This window comes from Centroberyx gerrardi, chromosome 20, assembly GCF_048128805.1.
Source record: "Centroberyx gerrardi isolate f3 chromosome 20, fCenGer3.hap1.cur.20231027, whole genome shotgun sequence".
Lineage (NCBI taxonomy): Eukaryota > Metazoa > Chordata > Actinopteri > Beryciformes > Berycidae > Centroberyx > Centroberyx gerrardi.
Window position 1 is genome coordinate 8162784 of NC_136016.1, and position 24828 is coordinate 8187611.

Consider the following 24828-nt stretch of genomic DNA (forward strand, 5'->3'; position numbering starts at 1 on the left):
CTTCATTTAGGACATTTAAGATTAATTCCATTGTTGATGATAGGGTCTGTAAAACTAACATTTGTCTCATTTTCACTTTTCTGGAGGATGACATGCAAGTAACTGAGTGGAAACCACAAGTCATGGTCAATAGGAGAAACCAGGGAGCACCTTGTTTATCTGTTAGCTACAAGATGTTATAGTCTGAGCCAATGACTTGGCTTTAGTAACGGGATTTGTAAACAGCAACTTGATAACTCGTCTTCTGCTACCCCAGAACCTTCAACGGTAGGTAACATTATTACCTTGTGGTATTTGAGTAACATTAGTGGAATTAGCCACTTGAACCCAGGCCAAACATCTGGAAAAAATGCCTAAAATAACATACCCCCAAATGAATCAGCTCCTCAACTATAAGGCCTATGGTTCTGCAGGCCTCTGATAGGTGAGAAGCTAGGGAATATGAATCCATTGTCAGTAAGCCTATAACTATTACTTTTCCAGAGTAAATGGAGATGAAACAAAGGAAAAAATAATATTTTCATCCTCGCCTTGTATTCCAAAGGCAACCAAGATCCCGTGGATAATAATGCAATTGAATCTGTTCTCCTACTCCATGACTACAACTGAAACTGTAAATTTGATGAAAATACAATAAATTACAGCAATTTATAATACAATTTATAAAGGTATATTGAGGCGGCGTCCATGTTTTATCCATTTGGATATCCAAAGTGCCCAAAGTGTGCCAAATGGGTTTTCTGCCTGTCTGCTGGGAATTTTATTTCAAAATGCTATTTATTTCCATTACTGGAGACTATCTGAATACAATACACCCATTAGCCAACAGATTTTTCTCATGCATCGTGTTCCATGATTATATTATATTATAAAATCAATAACACTAGCAATATTGTATAATTTTACCTCAAAATGGAGTATTTTAAATGCAAGAAGTACAAAACTTTTAGTCTATCATAGAAAAGCTAAAAAATAACTTTTAGCCATGTTATAAACAACAAAGAATGGAATGGAATTGAATGGATCCATTCAATCCATTCAAATTCTGTGGGCAAGGCCTACAATAACATGTGACCCCTCCTCTTAAAGCTCTCAGCCAATAGAATCGATTGGTGATTAGTACATTGATGTCAGTGCTCCGATGAAGCCAGCAGATGGCAACCAAGGCCCTGAATTCCGCATGCAGGATTTCTGTCTGGGTGTCTGCCACCGCCTGCCCTGATATACAGGAACAATGGAGGACTGTGTCAATGGATGGGAATTGACGACAGGAGGGTCTTTTTTTTCCCAGTTTATTTATCATACATACATACCACATAACAATGTCATAAGAACACATCAGTCTGTCAACAATACATCAATGACTGCATAAAAAAGAGGAAAAAATAAAACACAAAAAAAAAAAAGTAAAAAATGAGAAATAAGGTAGGCTAAATGGAGCAGAGTTTACAAAAAAATAAACTAAATATATTTAAGGCATTGTAAATAGCCAGAGTCTTAATGGCTTTCTGTGTTTTCAGAGTTTGTTTTTTTCAGTTATAGCCAGTTACTGCCAGCTTGGTGTGCACAAAAGCACAGAGGGTCGTGTACCTTTTTTGTAAGAGCCTGGTGCTGGTTACACAATATTTAATCAAAATACCCACATTGGCTGAGGCGTGCGTAATTGCCCAGCGCTTTGAATATGCGCAACACCTTAAAATTAGAGGCTACAGGTGGAACGCACATACCTGTCCTGCTGCCTTCAGATGGCTGTAGGGATTTAATCAACTGAAAGGGAAGGTCCTCATACATTCTACAAGTTGTGGATGATATTGGTAAGCCCTTAATTTAACCCAGTACAGACTCTCCGTACTGGTATTATTACCGTAACCACATTCAAATCGTATTGTTAATGTGCATGTAAACGTGTCTACTGACAAACACAGCTCATTGGCTGTGTTTGTCATTTGATTACAATCACCTGTTATTTATTCACCTGTTACCAAGATGGCCGTGTGGTGATGTAACAGAATACTATGTATATGTTATGAAAGGCATAGCCCAATTAAGTATTCTTTTGCCAAATAAAGCCACGACTGTCATTAATTTAGTTTAGGCTATGGAAATCCTACTCCAAAATAAGTCGCCCCTGAAAGGCAACGTGTAAAAAAAAAAACTATTTTTCCCCCTTGACGCTCAGGGCTTCCATAGAACTGGCATCTGGTTATCAGTCCATAATTTCAAATGAGAATTGGATCTCAATGGACTTGCTGGTTAAATAATAAAAAAGAAAAAAAAGAAAAACAAACCCTTGAGGAATGGAAGCCCTCTGTGACAGAGTTGGCACTGTATGAAATACACACACACTGTCTTTACTACACACAAAGGTACAGACTTCGCTTGAGTGTGTATTACATGCTTAAGCTATATTTTGATAAGAGAAAAGATGACCAGGATGATACAGAGCAAACAGAGCGGTTGATTCTTGCCGCAATGCCTTTTTGATTCACCAGGCAGGCTCCAGCAGCCCAGCAGATCCCCAAGCAGTATGGGATCACTTCTCCCATCAGCTTGGATCTGCCCAAGGAGGCTGACCTGATCCTGACCCAGAAACTGACTGAAACCGTAAAACCATACGGCGTGTTTGAGGAAGAGATGGAGCTGTGGCACAGAGCGATGGTGTTGGGTAAATTAAATACACTGCTTAAGGAGTGGATTAAAGAGATCAGTGAACAGAAGAATTTACCTGCATCATTAATAGAAGATGTTGGAGGCAAGATCTTAACATTTGGCTCCTATTGTATAGGGGTACAGGCAAAAGGTGCTGATATTGATGCCCTCTGTGTAGCACCGCAGTATGTAGAGAGAACTGATTTTGTCACTTCTATGAGAAGCTGAAACAGCAAGTGGAGGTTAAAGACCTGTTGGCTGTGGAAGAGGCATTTGTCCCCGTCATCAAACTATCCTTTGATGGAATTGAGATTGACGTACCGTTTGCCTGGTTAGCATTGCCAATCATTCCCAAAAATTTGGATCTTCAGGATGATGGACTGCTGAGGAACATGAACATCCACTGCATAAGGAGTCTCACTGAGTTACAGATGAGACTCTTCACCTCGTGCCCAATATAGAGAACTTCAGGCGCACTTTAAGAACCATCAAGCTGTGGGCTAAATGTCACAACATTTATTCTAACACCCTGGGCTTCCTGGGTGGAATATCATGGCCATGCTGGTAGCCAGAATTTGCCAGATCTACCCTAATGCTGTAGCCTCAACTCTGGTGCACAAATTCTTCAAAGTTTTCTCCATGTGGGAATGGCCAATCCCAATTCTGCTAAAGCATCCAGAGGACTGCAGCCTCAACCTTCCAGTTTGGGACACCAGGGTTACTTCAAGTGACCATTACCACCTGATGCCAATCATCACCCCAGCATACCTCCAGCAGAACTCTGCCTACAACGTGTCTGCCTCCCCCCGAGCGGTCATGGCAGCGTACCATCACTACCGAAATATTGCAGAACAAAGCAGAGTAGTCCAAACTATTTGAAGCACCAAACATCTTTCAGAAATACAAGCATTATATTGTGTTGCTAGTAAGCACACCGACAGAGAAGCAGCATCTCAAGTGGGTTGGCCTAGTAGAGTTGAATCCTGGTGGGAAATCTAGAGAACAATGAGTACATTACTCTGGCCCATGTCAATCCACAGTCCTTCTGGCCCCAAGGAAGGCAACCCTAACCCTTGCCTTTAAGAAGTTGGAGGGGTCTGAAAACGGGAACATAGACCTGACCTTTGGTCCAGTCTTTCGCTGACACTGTCTGTGCTGCGGCACAGAGCAATGGTGTTGGGTAAATTAAACACACTGGTTAAGGAGTGCATTAAAGAGATCAGTGAACAGAAGAATTTACCTGCATCATTAATAGAAGATCTTCACATTTGGTTCCTATCGTATGGGGGTAGACGCAGAAGGTGTTGATATTGATGCCCTCTGTGTAGCAGGTAGCAGGTAGAGGTATCTTTACAGAAACGTGGCTTTCTGACAACATTGAAGGGTCCACCAGGGGTCTGCGGCTCATTAAGACCTCCCCCTTCCAGCAAGAACCCACCAGCCACAACCCACCAGCCACAACCCACCAGCCACAAAGAGGCCAGGCTCTCGCCAGTCAGAGATGCCAGTCAAGAAGTTCAAAGCTGGTAAGGATCAGATCGATTCACTAAGCCAACACAGGAGGATGAGAGCATGACAATGGAGGCAGAGGTGACTGAGAAGATGCCTTCATCATCATTCTTCACTTCATCAAGTGAAGTGAAGAACAGGGCACAAATTAAGAGATTGTCCACTGCTGACCTGTCTGACGTGCCGCTCTTCCCTATCAACCTCATTTCCGTGGTGAAGAACTCCATCAAGCTTCGCCTTAGCAGACAGAAGCAGACAACCACATGAATAGAAACTTGTTTCACCTCCTCCTGCCTCACCCCTTCTCTTCCCTCCTAGTCTGCCCCATTCTATGATTAAAAAAAAGGAAAACCTTATAAATAGATACTTTTGATGTCAGGTTTGAGTACACAGCTGACCAAAATGATGCTCACATCTGTGGGGACAAAATAGCCCAGACTCTAGTGCCAGACTCTAGTGCCCTTCATACAACATTTCAAAATAAGATTTCCAAATGTTTCCACGGTTTATGACAAAACTGTCTTTTGTTCTTGTGGGGCTGTTTTTTATTTTTTTTTCCAGAGATCCCAGAATTTATTTTGATTAACATTTTCGATTTCAGTTAATTGCTTGGACATGTGGATAGCTTTTTTGTGTCGAAGCATTGCTGTATATGACTTGAGAGCATTGAGGTATTCAAGACAAACCTCCGGATTTGCTGGCTCTGTGCTATTTATTGGACAACTACCTCAGGAGTTGTCTCTGTCTCTCTCCTGTTGTCTCTCTCTCTCTCTCTTGTGTCTCTTTCTCCTGTTGTCTCACTCTCTGGTATTCTGTGTCTCTCTCCTGTTGTGTCTCTCTCTCCTGGTGTGTCTCTCTCTCCCATTGTGTGTGTCTCTCTTCTGTTGCCTCTCTCTCTCTCCTGGTGTGTCTAAACAAAAGAACCAAACACAGTCTTTCTACATTAACTTGCAGAAACCAGAAAAAAGCACTTTCAAAAAGTTCAGGGGACATGTCCAACACAGATGATTATTGTAATGTTACATTTGTTGGTAAGCCAAAAATCTATTCTGTACATTATATCAGAGTTTATTTTGGACTAAAAGTAGGTGTCATGTTCTTCAGGGCTGTGGTAATGGAATATGAATGCAATAGGATGCATTGAACCAAACACTGTAGGGAATCCCATAAAAAATTCACCACAATTAATATGCAACAGTAAAGTACATTCATTGATAATATGGTCAATTTACAATTTACAGCATGTCTGTCCTGTCCTCAAATTTATATAGGCTAAATAAACACAGTAGTGAAATGTGTTGTCATTTCATAACATTTACCATAGCTAAAAGATTATTATTAACTGGAAAGACAGAACTAAATTATCTATCAATCATTGGCATGGACGCCTAACTTTGTGTAAATGTGTGGGGGCAAAATCTGAACAGGGCGGGTTTTTTTTTTTTTAATAAATACGCCATTTCCTGCAATTTTACATGTATATTTTTATACATTTGGTTTGTATACTGTGATGCTTGATTCTCAATGCTACATTACAAAACCCAATTCATTTAAAGAGATGCTATAAACACAGGAGAGGTGTCTGCAAAGGCTTCATTTATTTTTTGGAAACTAACATAATTCACAGGCATACTGCACAAAATGACAAATAAGCCAGTTACATGAAAATATTATTAAATCATTTTGAATATCATAGTTCTTTTTTTTCTCTAACACTATCCTTTTGCTTTGGCATCCTGTTGCTGTTGCTCTGCTGCGCTGACACTGCTAACAGTAGGCTATCAGCTTCAATAATCTGTTGAAAACATCTAACTTTAGCTTTGCTAGATAGCTTCAGAGAGACAGAGAGAGACCTTCGGCACACAGAGCACGAAATGGAGCGTTAGCAAACCTAAGCTTACTCACAAAAAACAACAGTTAGCTAGCTAGATAAATGTAGGTCACATAAATTTCTGCCTTTCACCTCTGGTGGTTACACAGTCAAGGTAAAGAGAAACACACCTGTGCTGTTTTTTTCTTTTTTAACTTTTCTTTGCCCATAAATTGTGCAATGTTAGCTGTTGTTTCATACTAGTTCAGACAATTACGCTGCCGTTACTCCATTCACGATCACATCGTCCCATCGGCTGTGGTTTGTAGTGCAGACTATTTTAACGGGTTGGACTATACCACTTGGGTTGGAAAGGGGGTGTACCAATCCAAATGCAACTATGCTATCTAAATGCAGAAAGAGCAGATATTTTACATAGTCTTTAATTAAATATTAGATTTAAAAGATTGAGAGATTGAAGACTAAATATTAGATTTTTACGAAATGTTGACTTTTAAAAGGGGTGAAAACTGCAGGGGCAAGCCCACAGGGCGCCCAAAGGGAAAATGCTGCTGTGGGCCTCGCCTGGGCAAACCCACACCGGGCCCGTTTGGGATCGGTGTGGGTTGGCCCTAGCCCAGCCACAAAAAGCCCACACAGGACCCACAGGGGCATGTTGCAGACAATCAATCTAGTATTTTATTGGTGATTTTGGTAAGCTATTTATAGGTAGCTTTGAGGTGTAAATGAGGCATTTAGATGGAGTTGAAGTTAATGTTACTGTGGCATATAAGTACCATCTATCTAGTAGCTATAGCCCTATAATTTCTCATTAGCTAGCTATCAATAATATACTGTATCTATGTGTATTGACCACAGAGGTCATGAACATTTTCAAAAACAGTCAGGAGGATTTTGCTGTGAATCCAATCTGATACAGGAAAGTAGAATACATTTTCTGAGACCATTTTCACCTATTTTTTCATTTTTTTCCCCAAAATCAAACCTGTAGATTGTTTTCTAAATAAATGGTAAACACCATTGTCTTATTCTTGATGACAATTTATTTCAGTGTGAGTTCAAAATCATAAATAAAACCTTAATGTTATTATATGAGTTGGTATCCAAGTTTTGATTTGATTAGTCATACTATTCACTGATGCAGTGCAGAGAAACACATTCATCTTTGTGTTGTTTTTATGGAGTATATTAAGTCATAGGCGAGGCCGGCCCTATGACTAGTGACAAAACTAGCAAAGAAAAAATGAAAAAGTGCCTTCTCAGGAAGTGTCCCTACTACTGAAAGGCACTCTTGCTTAAAGTGTGTGTGTGTGCATGTGTGACCTAATTCAGCCTAAACTAATATTCACTCCAACTCACTTAACAGCACAGATAATTTGCTGAAGGGGGACATGTAAAGCAGTGCAATAAGCATTAATTTGTTGCCTCTGTGTCTATCTCTTTGCCTACATGGCTCGCCTTCAGCCAGAGGTTGATGGAGTTGATCTCTTCTGCACTGTTGAAGTTGAATTAATTGAATGAATCCAAAACAAGATTTCTTCACAACCTGCATAAGCAAGAAGTCTTCAAGAAGTGCCCATCGCCAAAGAAGAGGATATTGATGTGGAACATGTGGTGAAAACAGCTGTGGACGTTTTTGACCAAAACAAAAAGAACATTTTAAGAGTCTTCATAAATGACCATGCTTGAAGGAAGAAATATAATTACTTGTTCTTCTGTTTATTTAACAACAGCTGTGAATATTTTGTTGAATTTGCACAAATGTAGATTTTATCACATTAAGAAGACATGAATGAATGTACAATACTTTATGTATTTATATTTAGTACAAAAAACAGCTTGATGTTTTCTAGTCATAGTTTTCAGTTGTGTTTGTCCACTGTGGCACTGAGTGAAAAGAAGACTTGAAAATGTATGTCTCATTTATCCATTTCATTTTTTTTTGTTTAATTTGCATACCATTAATTTCTAAAGAAATAATAAAATAAATAAAACATTTCAAACGGTTAAACATTTTCTCAAAGCTAATTTCAAACAATCATTGATAAGGTTTCTGTAATTAAGACTAATGTTGATCAGATAACATTTTAGTCTTTTGTTAGTATTCAAATAATTTACTGATTCATTAAAATAAAATTTCCCTTTTTTTGTCCACAATACAGTCATCACATACAAACATGTGCAAACGATCAATTGATCAGGGCTTTACTTTAGACCAAGGGTAAAAAAACAAACAAACAAAAAAAACAGAAAAACACTGAGCTACTATTTGAAACAACCAGTCACATTACGTCACATCACTTCTTGCTATGCTAGGGTTCCCCTGGATCTTTTCAGTGCCTCAAAATATCGGCTACAATACAAATATGAATCGCTACCAAAAAAAAAATTCAATGCTTAGAGATGGGTATGCACCACAACAAATACACATCAACTCTCCTAAAGAGACCAGTTATATTATTTTTAAAGTTAATGGATTGGTACTACTTTGGCCAGAAAAAAAAATGAGTTTTAATAATGAAATCTATCTGAAAAATTACTGAATGATTTGGCTCATACCCTTTGCAGTCACTGTACCATGAGGTGTGAATGAATAATATCAAAACAGCAAGCAGGATTACAATAAGTCAGGCTGGACACAAACTACAGTGTTCTGAACAGAAAAGGATCCAATCAAGTTGTCCCTGACTAAAAATGCTGCTAAGTTTCTCTGAGGATTTCTCAGAACATGTGTGTCCTGACTGAGATGGAAACTTTGGTACTTAATTAGTTCAACAAACCACGCATTGTCTGTGTCCATCCAAAACCAAACTGAAAAGCTCAAAGTATTGGGCTACATAGAATAATAAGGCAACTTAACAGTCCAATTTGTAAGTGTTAAAAAAAAAAAAGAACAGCATATGCATGAATTAAATACGTATAAAATGAGAAACAATGTTATCAAGTTTATATATATATATATATATATATATATATATATATATATATATATATATATATATATATATATATATGTATATATACACACACACACACACACTCACCGAGCACTTTATTAGGAACACCTTACTAATACTGGGTAGGTATCAGCTTTCAGCTCAGTATCAACATGTGACATCCACCATTCCGAGATGCTGTTCTGCTCTCCACAGTTGTAAAGAAGTTATCTGAGTTACTGTCGCCTTTCTGCCATTCCCCTCTGACCTCTCTCATCAACAAGGCGTTTCCGTCCGCAGAACTGCCGCTCACTGGATGTTTTTTGTTTTTTACACCGTTCTGTGTAACCTCTAGAGACTGTTGTGCGTGAAAATCCCAGGAGATCAGCAGTTTCAGAAATACTCAAACCAGCCCGTCCGGCACCAACAGCCACGCCACGGTCAGAGTCACTGAGATCACACTTTCCCCATTCTGATGTTTGATGTGAACGTTAACTGAAGCTGCTGACCTGTATCTGCATGATCTTATGCATTGCACTGCTGCCACATGATTGGCTGAATGGATAATTGCATGAATAAGCAGGTGTAGGTGTTCCTAATAAACTGCTCCATGAGTGTGTATATATATCTATATATATATATATATATATAGATATATATATAGATATATATAACCATTGAAAAGTAAATACAAGGGGATCCAAAAGTCTCCATATGCCTCTATGTTACAGGGAAATCACTTTTTATGTTGTCCACGGGCAAAATGGCATGCAAAATCATATTTGTCTATGCATATGCAACCACAGATGTTGCATTGGAATGGATGTTCATAACCATGACAGCCCATGTGAATGGTGTAGAGGATATTATCTGAAAAGTGAATATCACAGTGGAGGCATTTGTGTAATAGCTGCAGGTCCTGCGTGGTCAGGGCAGGGGCAGGCGTACTGGGCTGGCTGTTGCCGATGCTTGCAGAGAGTGTATGCACGCTGTGCTCGAAGCCGAGGCCCGGCACGGGACTGTAACTCCTGTGGCCTGAGCCGGGAGATTCCTTAGTAGGAGGTGATGTCTGCACCCCATTTGTAGACACGGCAACTGGTGCACCTGAGACCTGATGTATGAGGATGGGCTTCTCATCTTTAAAGGACTCCGTGTCTGGGGACGCGGGAGTCTGAGACTCGGGGGGTAGGTCGGCCAACTGGCCAGCAAGTGTAGACAGTTGGTCCAGCGGGTTATCGAACGTCAAACCATTAGCGCCCCTGTCGCTACCATCCCCCTCATGCACCTTGGTCAGGTTCTTATACTCGGTGCCATTCAAATGCTGCTGGAGCTCGCGAGACAAGTCATTCAGGTAATCTGACTTGGGCACCGCCATCGAGGGAGGGCTGAAGTTGATGAGCAGCCGTCTGCCGAAGCCCAGGGAGCCCGTCCTCTTCTGCAGGACGCTCAACATCCTCTTGTTGGCGAAGGGAGAGCGCACGCCCCTCGCGGGCAGCAGCTTGTGGCGGCGGCGGCGGTGATGCGACAGGTTGCTGCGGTCACTGCAGCGGAAGGCACAGAGGTCGCACTTGTACGGCTTCTCTCCTGTGTGGGAGCGCATGTGGGCTTCCAAGTGGCGCTCGTAAGCTGAGGCAAACGGGCACAGTTGGCAGCGGTGAGGCTTTTCTCCTAGGTGACAACCAGAGGGGGAATAAAACAAGGTTAGTGCAAAGAGCTGCAAGATGTAATATAGCAATAAGTACTTGCCTTGACAGACAAACTCCTTCAGCCAATCAGCGAATCCAAATTCAAATCCACACGGAATAACGGCAAAAACGTATTTTCCGCCGAGAAACTCCGCTAGTGCATACTCTTGTTCTTGTTTAACTGTTGTTATTGAGTCTATTTCTGCAATAACTGCACTTATGGCTGTGTTTACTCTACTACCGTTAACGTTACCGCTCGTTGCTTCGGGAGATGGCATTACTGTTTTGCCAGCGGTGGCCTGTATTCCACGTCATCAACTACGACGCAGTCCCTGATTGGCCCGGTTACATTGTAATTTCAGGAAATCGATGTGGGCGGCTAGAAGTCCAGACTGATCCGTGGAGCGAAACAGAATGTGAGGTCACGTGATCAGGATGGTCTTACCAGGCTAATAGGGACCCACATTTGATAAGATTCTGTCCCATAGATCTCAATATGGGAAGACTTCTGTCTAGTATTGAAATGTAGAACTGTCTACACTATGTGGGGAGATTGAAACCTATAATTAACAGTTATTATTATATAACCTCTAATTTGGATAACTTCTAGTGAATTACATTATAGTGAAATTAAACAATTTCTCATTTCATTTTGTCGGGGACCGCCTGGAACCTCCTCAAGTCAAGTCAACTTTATATAGCCCTTTATTACAAGCATGTATCAAGGGGCTTTACCTGCCATATCATAATCCATACTACATTTCTATATACCATACTACATCCTATACATATACATACTAAATATACTATATCATAAGGACCCCTGGTGGTCCCTGGATCCCACTTAGTCCAAAGTGTGTTTGGATTACCTGTGTGGATACGGATGTGCTCTATTAGACGAGCCATGCCCTTGTTGGCATAACTGCAGTAGCTACACTTGTACTTTCCATCGCAAGTCCTCTCCAAGCCATCCATCTGTAACTCTGATCCATCCTCCAGCGACAGGCTTACCTCCACAGACGGAGGGTCCAGGCCATTCTGCTCACTCTTTCCGGCAACTGAAAACACACCAACACACCATGATTGTGAGACTGACTGTAGGATAATCAGAGAGATGGTGCTGTTTGAAATTGCCCCCTTCTCACCGGCTTGAAACGATTCTCCTGGTTCCTTTTCTCCACAGACAGAGCCTGAGATCATGTTGACATGCTGGGTTTGCTGTGTCAGGTATTCTTGGAATTCCTTCACAAAATCCACAGGTTCAGTCTTTATATCTTCCATTTTTCTATTTTCAGTGCTGAATCTTACTTTGTCAACCTGTACCTGTATAAAGACAGAGTGAGAAAAACGGTTAGCCAGCCGGACGCAAGACAAATCTTTGCTTTCATGTTTTGCATCACTCTCTTGGCAGTTGATGGGAGGCTTAGCTAATGTTAGCTGCCTATGAAACTAGATTAACAACCACGCTACCGTTAGCCAGCTGCCAAATAAAATCCTCGCCCCAGTCTATAGTCATATCTTACCATTCAGCCTCTGCGAAACATGATTCTTTTGCGGAGAGATGTGTAAAAATTGGCCCTGGTAGCTAAATGAGTAAGATTGGCTAGCCGGCTAATGCATTCCCAGCTGAAAGCCCAACTGCTTCCGTTTTGTTTTCCGGTTCACTCAAAACGAGTACTTGCTGCCTTCAGGTACTGTCGAAAAAATATAATTACGATTGGAGCAAACACGAACGACTCCCAAGAAGCCCCCTCTAACTAGCATGGAAGTCCCAACTGATGATAAAAATAACATATATGATAGCGTTTGGCTAATACATTAAAGGAGCATTAAGTACATTTTAGGACTATTATCGAGCTCTATTGGCGACCAAGGATGAAATGCAAAAGTCATATTTTCTGAGAACAGAGATCCAATGGAAATGTTCAATGAAGAGGAAATATGTCGATGCAAAATAATACAGTTTTGTCGTTTGCTTTTTTGGCAAAATGTGTGTGATGTCAGTTGCTTGCTTTTAGCACAGTCGCCAATCGAAGTCCTATTTGAAAATGCAAGGGGGTTATTTCCAAAACAGAGAGTACTGGCGGAAAGTGAGTTTTTGAAAGACAGAAATCTGAGCATGTAGCGAAATAATCATTGAGTCATTTGGTATTTGTCAGCAACCCTATCAACCCCCGCAGATACATGATGGCCATTTCGTGCTATGCGACAGAAAAATAATTTAATGCACCTTTAATTAAAAACATAAACCAGAGGCCACTCGTACGAGGGGCATTTGAAGGCAGCAACACTCACGCATGTAAACAATAGGAAACATGGCTGCCCCGTTGGTCAGGGTTTTCTCAAAGGTGAGAGGAAATTGTATGGGGGAAATTAAATCATGTACTGTTTGACAGACTTTCTACAATTGTCGATTTAAGTATACTGCTGGTTTTCCGCATTGTTTTGTTTCCTAAAATATACATGAAGCGTTTTTCCATGCCATCAGTACTTTTATATAACTCTGTTACGCAACCCCGTCCGTGCTATCACGTAACGTTACTAGCTAATAGATGGCTAACGCTAGCATTAGCTTAGCAAAAATAATGCCTTGAGACCGGCTGCACACAAATTAGTGTGTTTCTTCTCTAACGAATGACACTCCGAAAAATAACGTTGAATATATGACATTTTCGCTGTGATATAGCTAACATGGTTGACTTGCACTCAAACTGACATTCAACCTGCCACTAGCTCTAACCAGCGTTATGCTAGCAAAGACCAACAGCTAGTTACACTGACTGACACTGTTGTCTGTCATCTTTTCAGGTTGGCAGACAGATCTCTCGGCCATGGGGTGCATGCCAGGTCGGGCTGCGGGGCAGGTCCACCAGATCTGCCCCAGAGGCCTCAGAGCAGGCTGCTGAGATGGGGCTTTCCTTCCCTCCCCTACAGACCTATTCAGAGGAGGAGGGCATGATGAGGGACGCAGGTGAGCTGTGATAAATGTAGCACTGCTGCCAGGGATAAAAATTCCTAAAACACTAAACTTCATCTGTCCTGTTTTTGAACAGTGAAAAAGTATGCACAAGAGCGCATCGCCCCGTTTGTGTCAAAGATGGACGAGAATTCTGCCATGGATGAGGAAGTGATCAAATCCCTTTTTGAACAAGGGGTATGTTTTTTTTTAATCTGTAGTAGATTAGCAGATGTGCCAAAACAGAAATAGTTTAGATGCCTGTCAGTGTTTTCATTTTATCCAATGACTCTGACATCACTTTCATTTGAACCTTCACAGCTTATGGGCATTGAGATTGACCCAGAATACGGCGGCACTGGCTCCACGTTCTTCACCTCCATTCTGGTCATTGAAGAGCTGGCAAAGGTGGACCCCTCTGTGGCGGTGCTATGTGACATCCAGAACACTCTGATCAACACACTGGTGGCCAACCTGGGCACCCCAGAACAGAAAGAACAGTACCTCAGCCGACTGACCACTGACATGGTGAGTAATATTACGTTCTGCCTCTCCCAGGCCTGAATGAAAATTCATCTATGGAATAAAAAGATACATAATGTTCATTGTGAATTAAAACGTTGCTTTCTTCATTTTAATCTGAAAATGGAGACAGCTATGACTTATGACTCATTTGTAATCTGTCAGTATTGGAATGTTTTTTTTACCCATTGCCTTTACATACTGATCTCATGTCACACAGGTCGGTAGCTTCTGCCTGTCTGAGGCAGAGTCGGGGAGTGACGCGTTTGCTTTGAAGACACGCGCTGAGAAACAGAAGGACTACTACATTATCAATGGATCTAAGATGTGGATCAGTAATGCAGAGAATGCTGGGGTTTTCCTGGTGATGGCCAATGTCGACCCCTCTGCTGTGAGTAATAGGTTGTCTTTCCATTCTCCCTGCCTGTTTTCAACTACAAAAACATACAGGGTCAGCCATGGCTTCATCATTCATTTCATGTATTTTCCCTTTAAAGCTTCGCTAGGCAAGATTTAATGTAAAAAATACATCCATTTACTGAAGTTCACATTTTTCAAATGGTTACATCTCACTGTAATTTGTTTATTTATTTATGTTTATTTACATTTATTTAAACAGGCAAGTAAACTAAGAATGCTTTTTATTTTCATTAAGAGCCACCATTGTGCAAAGTTGCTCAGTAAAGCTTTAGACAAAATACTCATGATCCTTTTTGCATGCTGTTTCAAACAATGATAATTTGTTCACTGGATTATAGTTTCAAATAAACATATAGAGACTGATGTTTTTGGTCCTTTTCAAGCTGACTGTGGAAAAGTGTCATGTGTGCCTCTATCATTCCAAGTTAAAGGCTAACGCACGTTACGCACCTTTGATTGACAGGGATACAGAGGCATCACCTGCTTCATGGTGGACAGGGACACGGAGGGTCTTGAGATTTGCAAGAAGGAGAACAAGCTGGGCCTGCGCGCCTCCTCCACCTGCCCGCTCAACTTCGACAATGTCAAGGTGCAGTCAGATACCTTGTAATGTACTGCACCAATATAAAACTCATAGATAATGTGACCCTTACTGACTCGATGCTCTCTGTTGTAGGTCCCAGAGAAGAACATTTTGGGAAAAGCTGGCCAAGGGTACAAGTATGCCATCGGAATGTTGAATGAGGGCAGGATTGGAATTGCTGCTCAGGTAAGCCAATGAGACATCGTATCCTAAAACTGTTCTCTGTTACCTAAAGTATGCACTTCAAGCTAAAGGGGTTCTATTCAAGATCTAAACAAGTGTAGCAGTAAGGTTTCAGGCACACTAACCTGCTCTCTGTGTCTCAGATGCTGGGGCTGGCACAGGGCTGTTTTGACCACACTGTTCCTTACACCAGACAGAGGGTGCAGTTTGGAAAACGCATCTTTGACTTCCAGGTAAAGTTTCAAAATAAGAGTTCATCTACTTGGAGAACTTGATATGTTTCACGTCATTTCAGTGACCGGTGTGTTAAGCAATTAGTTCTTATGTTTTTTATGGTATGTGTTTCAGGGCATGCAGCACCAAATAGCCCATGTAGCCACACAGATTGAAGCTGCCAGGCTGCTGACCTACAACGCCGCCCGTCTGAAGGAGGCCGGGAGACCTTTCATTAAGGAGGCCTGCATGGCGAAATACTTTGCTGCAGAGGTGAGCTTCCTGATCCGTTGACTGCAGTTCAACACAAGGATATAGGGCTGCATGATTATGGCAAATATGATAATCCTGATTATTTTGCAAAATATTGTAATTATTTGTCTCGGTTTCAGGAAACGAAATTAGTTTATCACATTTTTGCACCTTATATTTTCACTTTTTCCAGTGCAGTATATCTCAAAGCAGCATAGCTACATAGTCTTGTTTTCCCTCTTAATGTCTTACTCTTACTGTGATCCTTATTTACAGTGTTCAAATATTAAATAATTACTACTTAATTACTTTGGGGCGTAGCTACAATCCTACAGCAACTTTGCACAGAATCTGTACTCGTTTGTCGTCATCTGGTTTAAAATCAGAGTATCTCCAAATGACAATGATCCACTTTTAGGAACTAAAACAACATTTTCAGATGGTCTATGTAAGGTTTCTCTGTTTCTTTCCCACTGGAGCTGCCAGCTTTTCCATTCTAACTTTCGATTTGGTCACATGGATGCACCTTGCGTATTCAAAGGTTGTGATCGGTCACATGTAATGGAAGTGCTTCATATACCACACCAAAACTTTTCAGGGCAAAATATAAGCAACACTTCAATATTGCCAAATTACATTGTGGAAACATAAAATCACAATATATGATTACATTAATTGTGCAGCCCTAGAAAGATGGTTTTGCTCTGGACTTGTTGGTATATAAATATTTTGTGTTCTGTTCTGTCTTACTCAGGTTGCAACTCTAACCACGTCTAAATGCATAGAATGGATGGGAGGAGTAGGCTTCACCAAAGACTACCCCATAGAGAAATACTACAGAGACTGTAAAATTGGTGAGCATGGCTGGACAAATATTGACTTCTGCATGCACGCTGTTAGTTAGATTATGCATGGTTTAAATGACCGCTACTAAAGCTACAGTGCTGTTCCTTGCAGCGTGAAAAGAGAACAACTCATGAGAGGTGTAGGAAGGTCAGCTGTAGTTGTTGGTGATTGGACCAAAGTGGGGAGGAGAGCAGGGCTGATAGTAGTGGCTGTGCTGCCCAGGAGGCCAAGTAATCTGACTCTGCAGGAATTCCCCTGTCTGACCTTGGTGTGCTGAGTGTCATTAAACTAACACACGCCCAAGGAAGCTGTCAGGCCACAATGTCACTTTTCCTTTCATCACTTCCATTTTGGCGCTGCATTTTTTGGGGGGGCTGGAGAGACGGCAGATTGAGTTGCATAATAAGCTAGTTGTTCCCTCTTCTCCTGATAGTGAAAGCTGCATATTCATGTGCTGCCCAGTGGAATTTGAAGAAATTGTCCTTGTTATCTGTTGCTTTCTACACCAGGGATGTATTCTTAATTTCTTATACCTGTTTTTGTATGCAGGTACCATTTATGAGGGCACAACAAACGTCCAGCTGTCCACCATAGCAAAGTTCATCGATAAGGAGTACGACTACTGAACTGACCTGGCTGGAGCCTGATGGATTTACACTCCTTGGTTTTTATTTAATGCCTATAGTGGGATTCAGGGTGTGACAGGCATTGCTGTAGACCTGCTTACGTATTCAAATAGTTTTGCCGCTGTTTCTGATCTTGGTCCTGAATGTCACCATGTTGTGTCCATTCTCCTGTAAAGTATGTTGTTCCTTCCCACTTCTTATGGACTAGCGGTTACATTTACCCACCATTGGGGTTTAACGTTATTCTGATGTGATGTTAGTGTTTGTCCAGTTTCTTTTCTCCCACGTTTTTCTATAGGTCTGTGAATAACACAGAAACAGTGTATGTCTGATGTAGATTTATACCTGTTTTGCCGTTCTGCCTTTCTGTCCCTAATCTCTTCCTTCATCTGATTTAGCTTTGTGAGGAATTATTCCAGGAAAAACAAATCATAATGTTACTGTTTTAGTTCAAATGTTTTTATTTTGAATTTTGCAACATACATAAACTAAAACAGAAACGAGCACGCAGGCCCGAATAATGCTACTGTTTTGATCCAGACCACATATTTCAGTGTAATAATGAAGTTTTAGAATATGTCGACAGGGATTTGAGTTGAACAAGTCAGTGCCTTCACAATGTGTGTTTTAAGACTGAGTTAGGAGGATCCACAAGACTTCATGGTTGGTAAGCGTTTTGTGGACTAGCCTGATGGTGTGCTTTTCCCTGGTAGCATAGTTTGCTTAAATCACAGTAGGCCAATATCTCATCTTAACAGAGCGCTCCTTAAGTGTGCACTATAAATAATGTATAGTATCTTGTTAGAAATGTATATGGAGGAACGATTTCACATCCCCACTAAAGAGATTGTAAAATTGAAATTGTGTTCAGAATGATCTATCAATAATTTGACAATATCAATAAATGTCAAGCATAAGTGCATACAGCAGTTTCTTTCCTCAGTGTGATTGAGGCATCATAAGCTTTGACCAAGTTTTCTCACTAGATGGCAGCATTTTCTTGATGGACGTCAGCACTGAAAGTTGTGGCAGCTACTCGTAGAAAGAGCAGTCAATTACCACATCTTCTAATAGCCTGTCACCACTAATGTTATTTTATATCAATTTAATTATGCCGGCGTTTCAGATGGAAGGAACCTGCCTCAGATAATTGTCTCAGAGTGGTAATTTGTCTGTGAGATAAGATTGATTAGATTTCCATTGCCTACATGTGCTGCCTGTGTTAAACAAGGTCTATTGTTTTACTTAGACATAAACTGCGGCCAAGTATACAGATACCTAATAGCTATTACCACATTACCTCTTGTAAAAATTAATGTGTGCATGGCAAGGATACCTGTTCAACAAAGAGAAAACCATTAATCACTGACATTACTTCACAACACCCGACAATGGGGATGGAAAAATGTGGGATTCTTAAGTGGAGCAGGTAGTGTGACTGGCCAAGAGACTGGCAGTGATGAACAAGCTGATAAATAATAGTGAAGATGTGGGATGCCAAGAGATGATCCAGTCAAACACTGAATAGGTATGTTATGTTAAGTCAATACATAATACATGCATAATATATAGTTTAACAATACAAGATTATGTCTATTAGTTGTGATCTCAATGAAGCATTACTGCAAGCAATAAAATAGCTCATCAACATATCAATACTATTTTTCATATTTGTGAATGGTGGTCTTATTGATAGTCTAACTTCATCTGTGTATTGACCATAGCATTAAACTATTATAACAGTGCAATTGAAATAATTCCTCAACATATTGAACCTTCAATGTAGAACTTACCATAATTGGCTTGCTCAGATTCTGTTTGGATTTATTGATGCCTGTGCTGGAGAACAGACAAACGGTTTCTCTCTCTGGACCAGCAACTGTGGTCAGAAACACATTGTTAAATTCCAAATGGCATATGGATCACACCTATGGCTGATGCCTTACACTTTGTACGATATATCTTTGGGGTAAAATGCCCATGTGACAGTTCATGGCACTGAGAACAAAATGTCAGTGTGTCAAATCTGATAGAACCAGAGTGAACACACAAGTTTTCCTCACAGGTTCCCTGTTGGCTGATTAAATACACCATTCACTTCACTCCAGACTTCTACAGTAAATGTCCATTACCCCTGACTTAAGACAGTGCAACTTATTGAGCCTCACTGATCAAAAATAAGGACTGACATACAATAATGATAAATGTGTAGTGTAGCAATCCTTCACTGTATGTATAAGATCTTCTCCACAAAAGTGTCTGAAATTAAAACCAGCTCAAATATCTCTTGTTCTCATAAAAAGTTTGTATGTCTAAATGTCTAAAGTAATTTATTTGTATGTTTGACCTTGTACGACACAAAATAATTAAGAATGACTTCTTAAAGCCCAATCAAAGGTTATATTAATTTCCCCACTATTGGTCATTTGTTGGAAAGTAGCTATAGCAACAAACCCCTAACTGTATTTTGGTGTTACTTTGTAGAGCTGTTGGAGGATAGATCTGTAATTTAGGCTTGTGTCTACATCAATGAGAATAAAAATCTGGAATGAGTAGAGAGTAGTCTAGTACTATCTAGTTCTGTAAGTGTGATGCCATTACATTTACACCTCTGACTCTACCTAAAATCCTGTCCTGGACCTGTTTCAAGTTTTTACAACCAATGTTGGTGCATTAATGCACTTTGTGGTGAATATAATGGGTTTAAAAATCAAGATGGTCTGTGTAAGCCCAGAGATTCCAGTTTAATAAAAAACAAGCAAAAGGGGAAAAGTGGGCCTACATTTGCAACACAGAATGACTATGCTGTGTTTTCCCTTCTGAACCGCTGACTTGTCCCAGCCATTGTACCAGGCCTTGTCTAATGAGCATCATTTCTGGCTGTGATGAAAACACAGATTACACTTTGCATTGGCAAACACAGCTCAACTGGCCCCCTGCTCCGCCCCCATCTTTAACACAGCAATGAGACCTCTAATTATGCAGGGATTCAAGTAGCTTTTCACAAAACACAGTGTTGTCCTTGAGAACTGGAGCGAGATCCATGAGCTCAGAGGACAGATTGCATATTTGTAGGTTGAGCAAATTCAATTTATTTGATTAGTTCTGTGCATATGCCTGAATATCTAAGTGACAAATCTTGAACAAACTGAAGCCATTTGTGTCTTTTTGTACATATGTTCTACATATCTTACCATAGGCACCAATAAGGCCATCGTTTTCCTCATAAGTACATGCAAAACATCTATATCCCAGAGACAAACAAGATGTGTAAAATAAGTTGAAGTCCCTTTTCATCGCTGGCGCAGACTGACAGACATAACTGTTATTATTTTAATATGACACATTCATCATGCCTCAGAGCAAAGCATGGAGAAACCAGCTGTTTTGATTCAAGAATCCAGAATATATTTATGAAATATAAATCTGTAACTCTTCCTTATATCTGAACTAGAAGGCATCATGACTCATAACAGTGAACCATCTCCCTCCTGCTCATTTTGAGTAATTACTTGCTAATTATCATGTAATCTGATCACACTTTACCATGTGAATATCTCTTAACACAAAAAAATATAATCTGTTGTGTTCGAACTCAATATTATTTTAATAGGCTATTTGACAGCAACAGGACTCATTGCATCCTCATGAATCGGACCACCTGCTGCCCTTGTGCGTTTGGAGGCTTTTGTACAAAGCTGATGTGATAGGCCTTTATCACAAACTGTTGTTTGTGACAATGCTAAGCACTCAATTTGATGTCCGCCCGTGGCACTTCCTGACTAATCAAATTACATTCACGTGAATGAGCTCCAGTCCGAGTGCGACGTACAGTCCGTATTACTCATCTGTTTTCCACGAACCAACCACACAGTTGGAACTGAGGAAAATTGAAACACTGTGAATGAATGATGAATGACAGGTTGATCCTCCGCAGCTCACAATATGTCACAGGCAATCACTGAAGTTAAACACAAAGAGTCAGTCAAGAATAATCCTATGGGCTATCCTATAATAATATCAATCTTTATTGAGCTGGAAGAAATAATAATAATAATGATAATAATAGTGCTATTCATATAGGCTATAATACTGGTTGCACAAGGAATTTGTCTTCATTCCCTTCATTTGTCAAGCCAACAAGTTCGCCCGTGTCTCTCTCTCTCTCTCTCTCTCTCTCTCTCTCTCTCTCTCTCTCTCTCTCTCTCTCTCTCTCTCTCTCCTTCACTCTTTGTGTGTGTGTTCGATGGCTTAATAGCCGTGCGTAAAATGTGTGCGTAATTTGCGTAATGTTGTGCCAAGGCCCGGCTATTTAGCTGTGTGTGGAGGTGTCGTTATCCTAAATATCTCTGGAGCATTTAGTCACTTTACCGGCAGGTGATTGCGGAGCGCGCACGCCCAAAAACCTTGAGACGTTTTCCTCTTTAATCTAATTGGATGATAAGTGGGTGCGCACTATTGAGCCTGAAGCCAAAACGCGCATACGGCCTTTTCTTTGGGAGTCTATTCTCGTCACATCCCCTCCCTGTTTCATCTCAAATCCCATTTGCCATTGTACCTGCCCAATAGCAGAGACTGAGCGCATTTTAACTCGGATGGCATTTTTATTTCATCATTACAATCCAGCGCAAGTTTGACGCATTGATCACTGCGCTCTCGCTCCGATCATCCTCAAGAGCTGGATGCGGCTTCGGGAGAGTTTCTGTGTTTTTTCTCTCTCTCTCCCGCATCATTTCAACATATAAAACAAGAAGCGCTTTTTTCAGGTGTCTTTTTTTCCCCTTAAGTTTTTCATGGTGATTCACATTGGACAGTAAACGGTAATGGCAGACTCTGATGCGCAAGAGACTCGCCAACCCGCAAAAGACTCACCGTTCTCCATAAAGAACCTGCTGAACATCGACGACAAGCCCGCGAAGCCCAAAAGCTTCCTCGCCTCGTCCAAAGGAGTATTTGAAGGCAGCTTCTTCTCTCGGATCGGTGACTTATCTTTCCCTCGGTTTGAGTTGCCGAGCCAGAGAATTGGACTATCGGCGCAGTATTTGGAAAGAGCGTCTGCCTGGTGGTACCCATACACACTTGGGACCCATCTGAGGACTGGAGGTAGATACAAGCTGCTTTTACTTCATTTTGTAGATAAAGAAATAACTACAAACGTGTGGGGGGAAAAAAACAAACAAAACACAAGTCATTTGTCTATATATCATTTAAAAGGACAATTTCTATAGTGCTTTGGTCTGGAAAAACGTTTAGCCTAATCTCTGAAGAAAGTTTACCTAACGAAAAATAACTATATAGTAATCCTATATTAAATATTAGAATTACGCCTATATCAAAGCAAGACTAAGAACTATATATAACATACTATGGGAATATCATATGAGTATTATAGCCTAGTGAGAATAAAAAACAAAAACAAAATGCGAAGTACAATGAGTTCCGTAAACTCACTAGACACACTAAAAGTTCCTATATGAATATTATAGGGATACCAAGAGGAACATAATGCATTATCTGGTTGAAAATATACAGGCCTACCATTAATTATTCTATATAAATTATGAACAAATAATACCAGTAGGCTACATAATGGTATATAGAAGATTGATTACGAATTTCATGCTTGGCTATACTGCACTATAGGCGATTTTGTCTAAAGTCTAATGTGCTGAGAAGTGCATTTTATTTGAATCGTCATTTTATTCCTGCAGCATCAGAGAAGGCCAGCCTGAGAGACGCATCACCGGTGCGGGAGAGACGCTCCCCGGAGCTGCAGAAGAGCGACCCAGATGCCAAAGAGGAGAGCGCCGACGACGACATAGCGCTGGAGGAGAGCGACGCGGAGGAGGCAAAGAAAGAGGAGCAGGAGGACGACTGGAGGAGGAAATCGGACGAGGACGAGGACAAGAAGCCGTGTCGGAAGAAGAAGACGCGCACGGTGTTCTCCCGGAGCCAGGTGTTCCAGCTGGAGTCCACCTTCGACATCAAGCGCTACCTGAGCAGCTCGGAGCGCGCGGGCCTGGCGGCGTCGCTGCACCTGACCGAGACGCAGGTGAAGATCTGGTTCCAGAACCGGAGGAATAAGTGGAAAAGGCAGCTGGCCGCCGAGCTGGAGGCGGCCAATCTGAGCCATGCGGCGGCGCAGAGGATTGTGCGGGTTCCCATACTGTACCACGAGAGCGGAGCCCCGGAGAGTGCCGGGGGCCCCGCGGGAGGCTCGCCGGGCGGCCAGTCCCTCCTGTCATTCCCGCACCCCATGTACTATTCCCACCCGGTTCCGCTGCTGAGGCCCGTTTAAGACTCTGCTTTGTGTTTGAATCCACCGTGTATATATTTTTTTTAATTCAGAGCGACTTGCATTGGAAAGTTCAAAGTTTTGTATATTTTGTAGATTCAATGGACTCAATGTTAGGTCACTATTATTATTATTATTATTATCATTATTATTATTATTATTATTATTATTATTATTATTATCCGCCTGCTGAAGTGTCCTTGAGCAAGACACTGAATCCTATACCAGCTGTAACGGCGCTGAAGGGGGGGTCAATCGAATTGTACTATTATTATTATTATTATTATTTGTGATATGATTTTGTTAAACGCTCAAAACTGGGCCACTAAAATCTTATGTATCCAAATTTAAAAAAAAAAAGAAAAAAAACGAGCGTCTTGTTTTGAACAGGGTTGACTGTCCATATGTATTTTACAGAGACGTGTCAGTGTTTGTATAGCTAAGAATGTGGGAATTTAATATTTTGATATTTTCCAATATTGTGCAATACTGTTGGCTTCACATTTGGCTACCAGCCTTTGTCGCTCATCGTCCACCTCACACACAAACCAGATCATTTCTCTGTAACAGTGAGGACAATCATGTGTTCCTTTAAAATATCTCCCCGACAAGCTGCAGGTAATAGGCAACTTATTTTTTCGCCCGTAATGTTTTGCCAGTATAATTTTAAAGCCATGGAAAGGCCTGAACAGCCTCTGTTTGTGTATGTTTTTATTCTGATATTGTTATTGAAATTCTGTATATCATGAAATATGGTCCTGCACTCAGTATGTAAAGATTTCACTCTAGAATGAGATTTAGCCTGTCCTTAAAAAGATTGATGGAATGAAAGTAGACTAATTCCTTTGAGTCATGAGCTGAAGATCTTTGCTTTCTAAATAACATTTTTGAGGATGGAAAGATCTCTATTTTTAAATATTGACTGATAAAGTTGGGGGCAGCATTTTAGGGCCTGTGCCGTTTTGGAATGAAACCATTCATTGTAAACATGCAAACCGATATTTTATTTGTGCTACTCCTCAAAATAAAAACATTGAAATTAGGCTATGCGTAGTTCTATTGTATTAAAAACGAGCCTATACAGCCGAATTCAACCAAATAGTTTTAACTCAGCTACAGACAGTTTGTCCAATCTGATTATTCGCACATATTTTGACCGATGATGTCTGCAATTTCCAACAGCATCCTCTCCTTCTGTATTTTCCCTGCAACTTTTTTTTGTCCTATACTATTTTGACCAACACAGAATTTAAAACATCACATAGCCTAATATAAACTATTGCCAGACATAGGGTCTATACTGTATAAAGTGTATCATATTT

The 24828-nt window shown here is 40.7% G+C and overlaps 3 protein-coding genes and 1 pseudogene across 4 annotated transcripts; 3 read left to right on the plus strand and 1 right to left on the minus strand.

The window, feature by feature from the left end:
• The first annotated feature begins 1986 nt into the window (after nucleotides 1-1986).
• Nucleotides 1987-3833, plus strand: LOC139918452 (poly(A) polymerase alpha-like; annotated as a pseudogene).
• Nucleotides 3834-9649: 5816 nt separating this feature from the next.
• LOC139918509 (zinc finger protein Pegasus-like) lies at nucleotides 9650-12231 on the minus strand. Its single transcript, XM_071907922.2, has 4 exons — nucleotides 12134-12231; nucleotides 11756-11933; nucleotides 11480-11668; nucleotides 9650-10593 (listed from the first exon to the last, which is right to left on the minus strand). The coding sequence occupies exons 1-4, from the start codon at nucleotides 12134-12136 to the stop codon at nucleotides 9662-9664; spliced, it is 1302 nt and encodes a 433-aa protein (XP_071764023.1). The 5' UTR covers nucleotides 12137-12231; the 3' UTR covers nucleotides 9650-9661.
• Nucleotides 12232-12867: 636 nt separating this feature from the next.
• On the plus strand, nucleotides 12868-18133 carry acadsb (acyl-CoA dehydrogenase short/branched chain). Of its 2 annotated transcripts, XR_013507543.1 has the most exons (12): nucleotides 12868-12958; nucleotides 13419-13581; nucleotides 13664-13764; nucleotides 13888-14094; nucleotides 14309-14479; nucleotides 14972-15097; nucleotides 15185-15277; nucleotides 15418-15507; nucleotides 15623-15760; nucleotides 16494-16593; nucleotides 17135-17659; nucleotides 17752-18133. XR_013507543.1 is itself a non-coding variant. In XM_071907860.2 (11 exons), exons 1-11 carry the CDS (start codon nucleotides 12926-12928, stop codon nucleotides 17209-17211), a joined length of 1299 nt encoding a protein of 432 aa, XP_071763961.1. In that variant the 5' UTR covers nucleotides 12868-12925; the 3' UTR covers nucleotides 17212-18133. The 2 variants fall into 2 exon arrangements, 1 of the variants encoding a protein (XP_071763961.1); XM_071907860.2 differs by having other exon boundaries at nucleotides 17135-18133.
• A 3901-nt stretch (nucleotides 18134-22034) lies between these two features.
• On the plus strand, nucleotides 22035-23509 carry LOC139918518 (homeobox protein HMX3-B-like). Its single transcript, XM_071907931.2, has 2 exons — nucleotides 22035-22314; nucleotides 22923-23509. Exons 1-2 carry the CDS (start codon nucleotides 22035-22037, stop codon nucleotides 23507-23509), a joined length of 867 nt encoding a protein of 288 aa, XP_071764032.2.
• The last annotated feature ends 1319 nt before the right edge of the window (nucleotides 23510-24828 follow it).

What these genes read in the sequence shown, in the direction of transcription:
- LOC139918509 (XM_071907922.2), bottom strand. An exon ending in AGGAGAATCGTTTCAAGCCG is followed by an intron (nt 11,669 to 11,755) that starts GTGAGAAGGGGG and finishes GTGTGTTTTCAG; the next exon opens with TTGCCGGAAAGAGTGAGCAG. An exon ending in GCACATCCGTATCCACACAG is followed by an intron (nt 10,594 to 11,479) that starts GTAATCCAAACA and finishes GTTGTCACCTAG; the next exon opens with GAGAAAAGCCTCACCGCTGC.
- acadsb (XM_071907860.2), top strand. Translation starts at nt 12,926, where the DNA reads ATGGCTGCCCCGTTGGTCAGGGTTTTCTCAAAG. An exon ending in AATCCCTTTTTGAACAAGGG is followed by an intron (nt 13,765 to 13,887) that starts GTATGTTTTTTT and finishes GAACCTTCACAG; the next exon opens with CTTATGGGCATTGAGATTGA. An exon ending in GCCGACTGACCACTGACATG is followed by an intron (nt 14,095 to 14,308) that starts GTGAGTAATATT and finishes CATGTCACACAG; the next exon opens with GTCGGTAGCTTCTGCCTGTC.
- LOC139918518 (XM_071907931.2), top strand. Translation starts at nt 22,035, where the DNA reads ATGGCAGACTCTGATGCGCAAGAGACTCGCCAACCCGCAAAAGACTCA. An exon ending in GACCCATCTGAGGACTGGAG is followed by an intron (nt 22,315 to 22,922) that starts GTAGATACAAGC and finishes TTATTCCTGCAG; the next exon opens with CATCAGAGAAGGCCAGCCTG.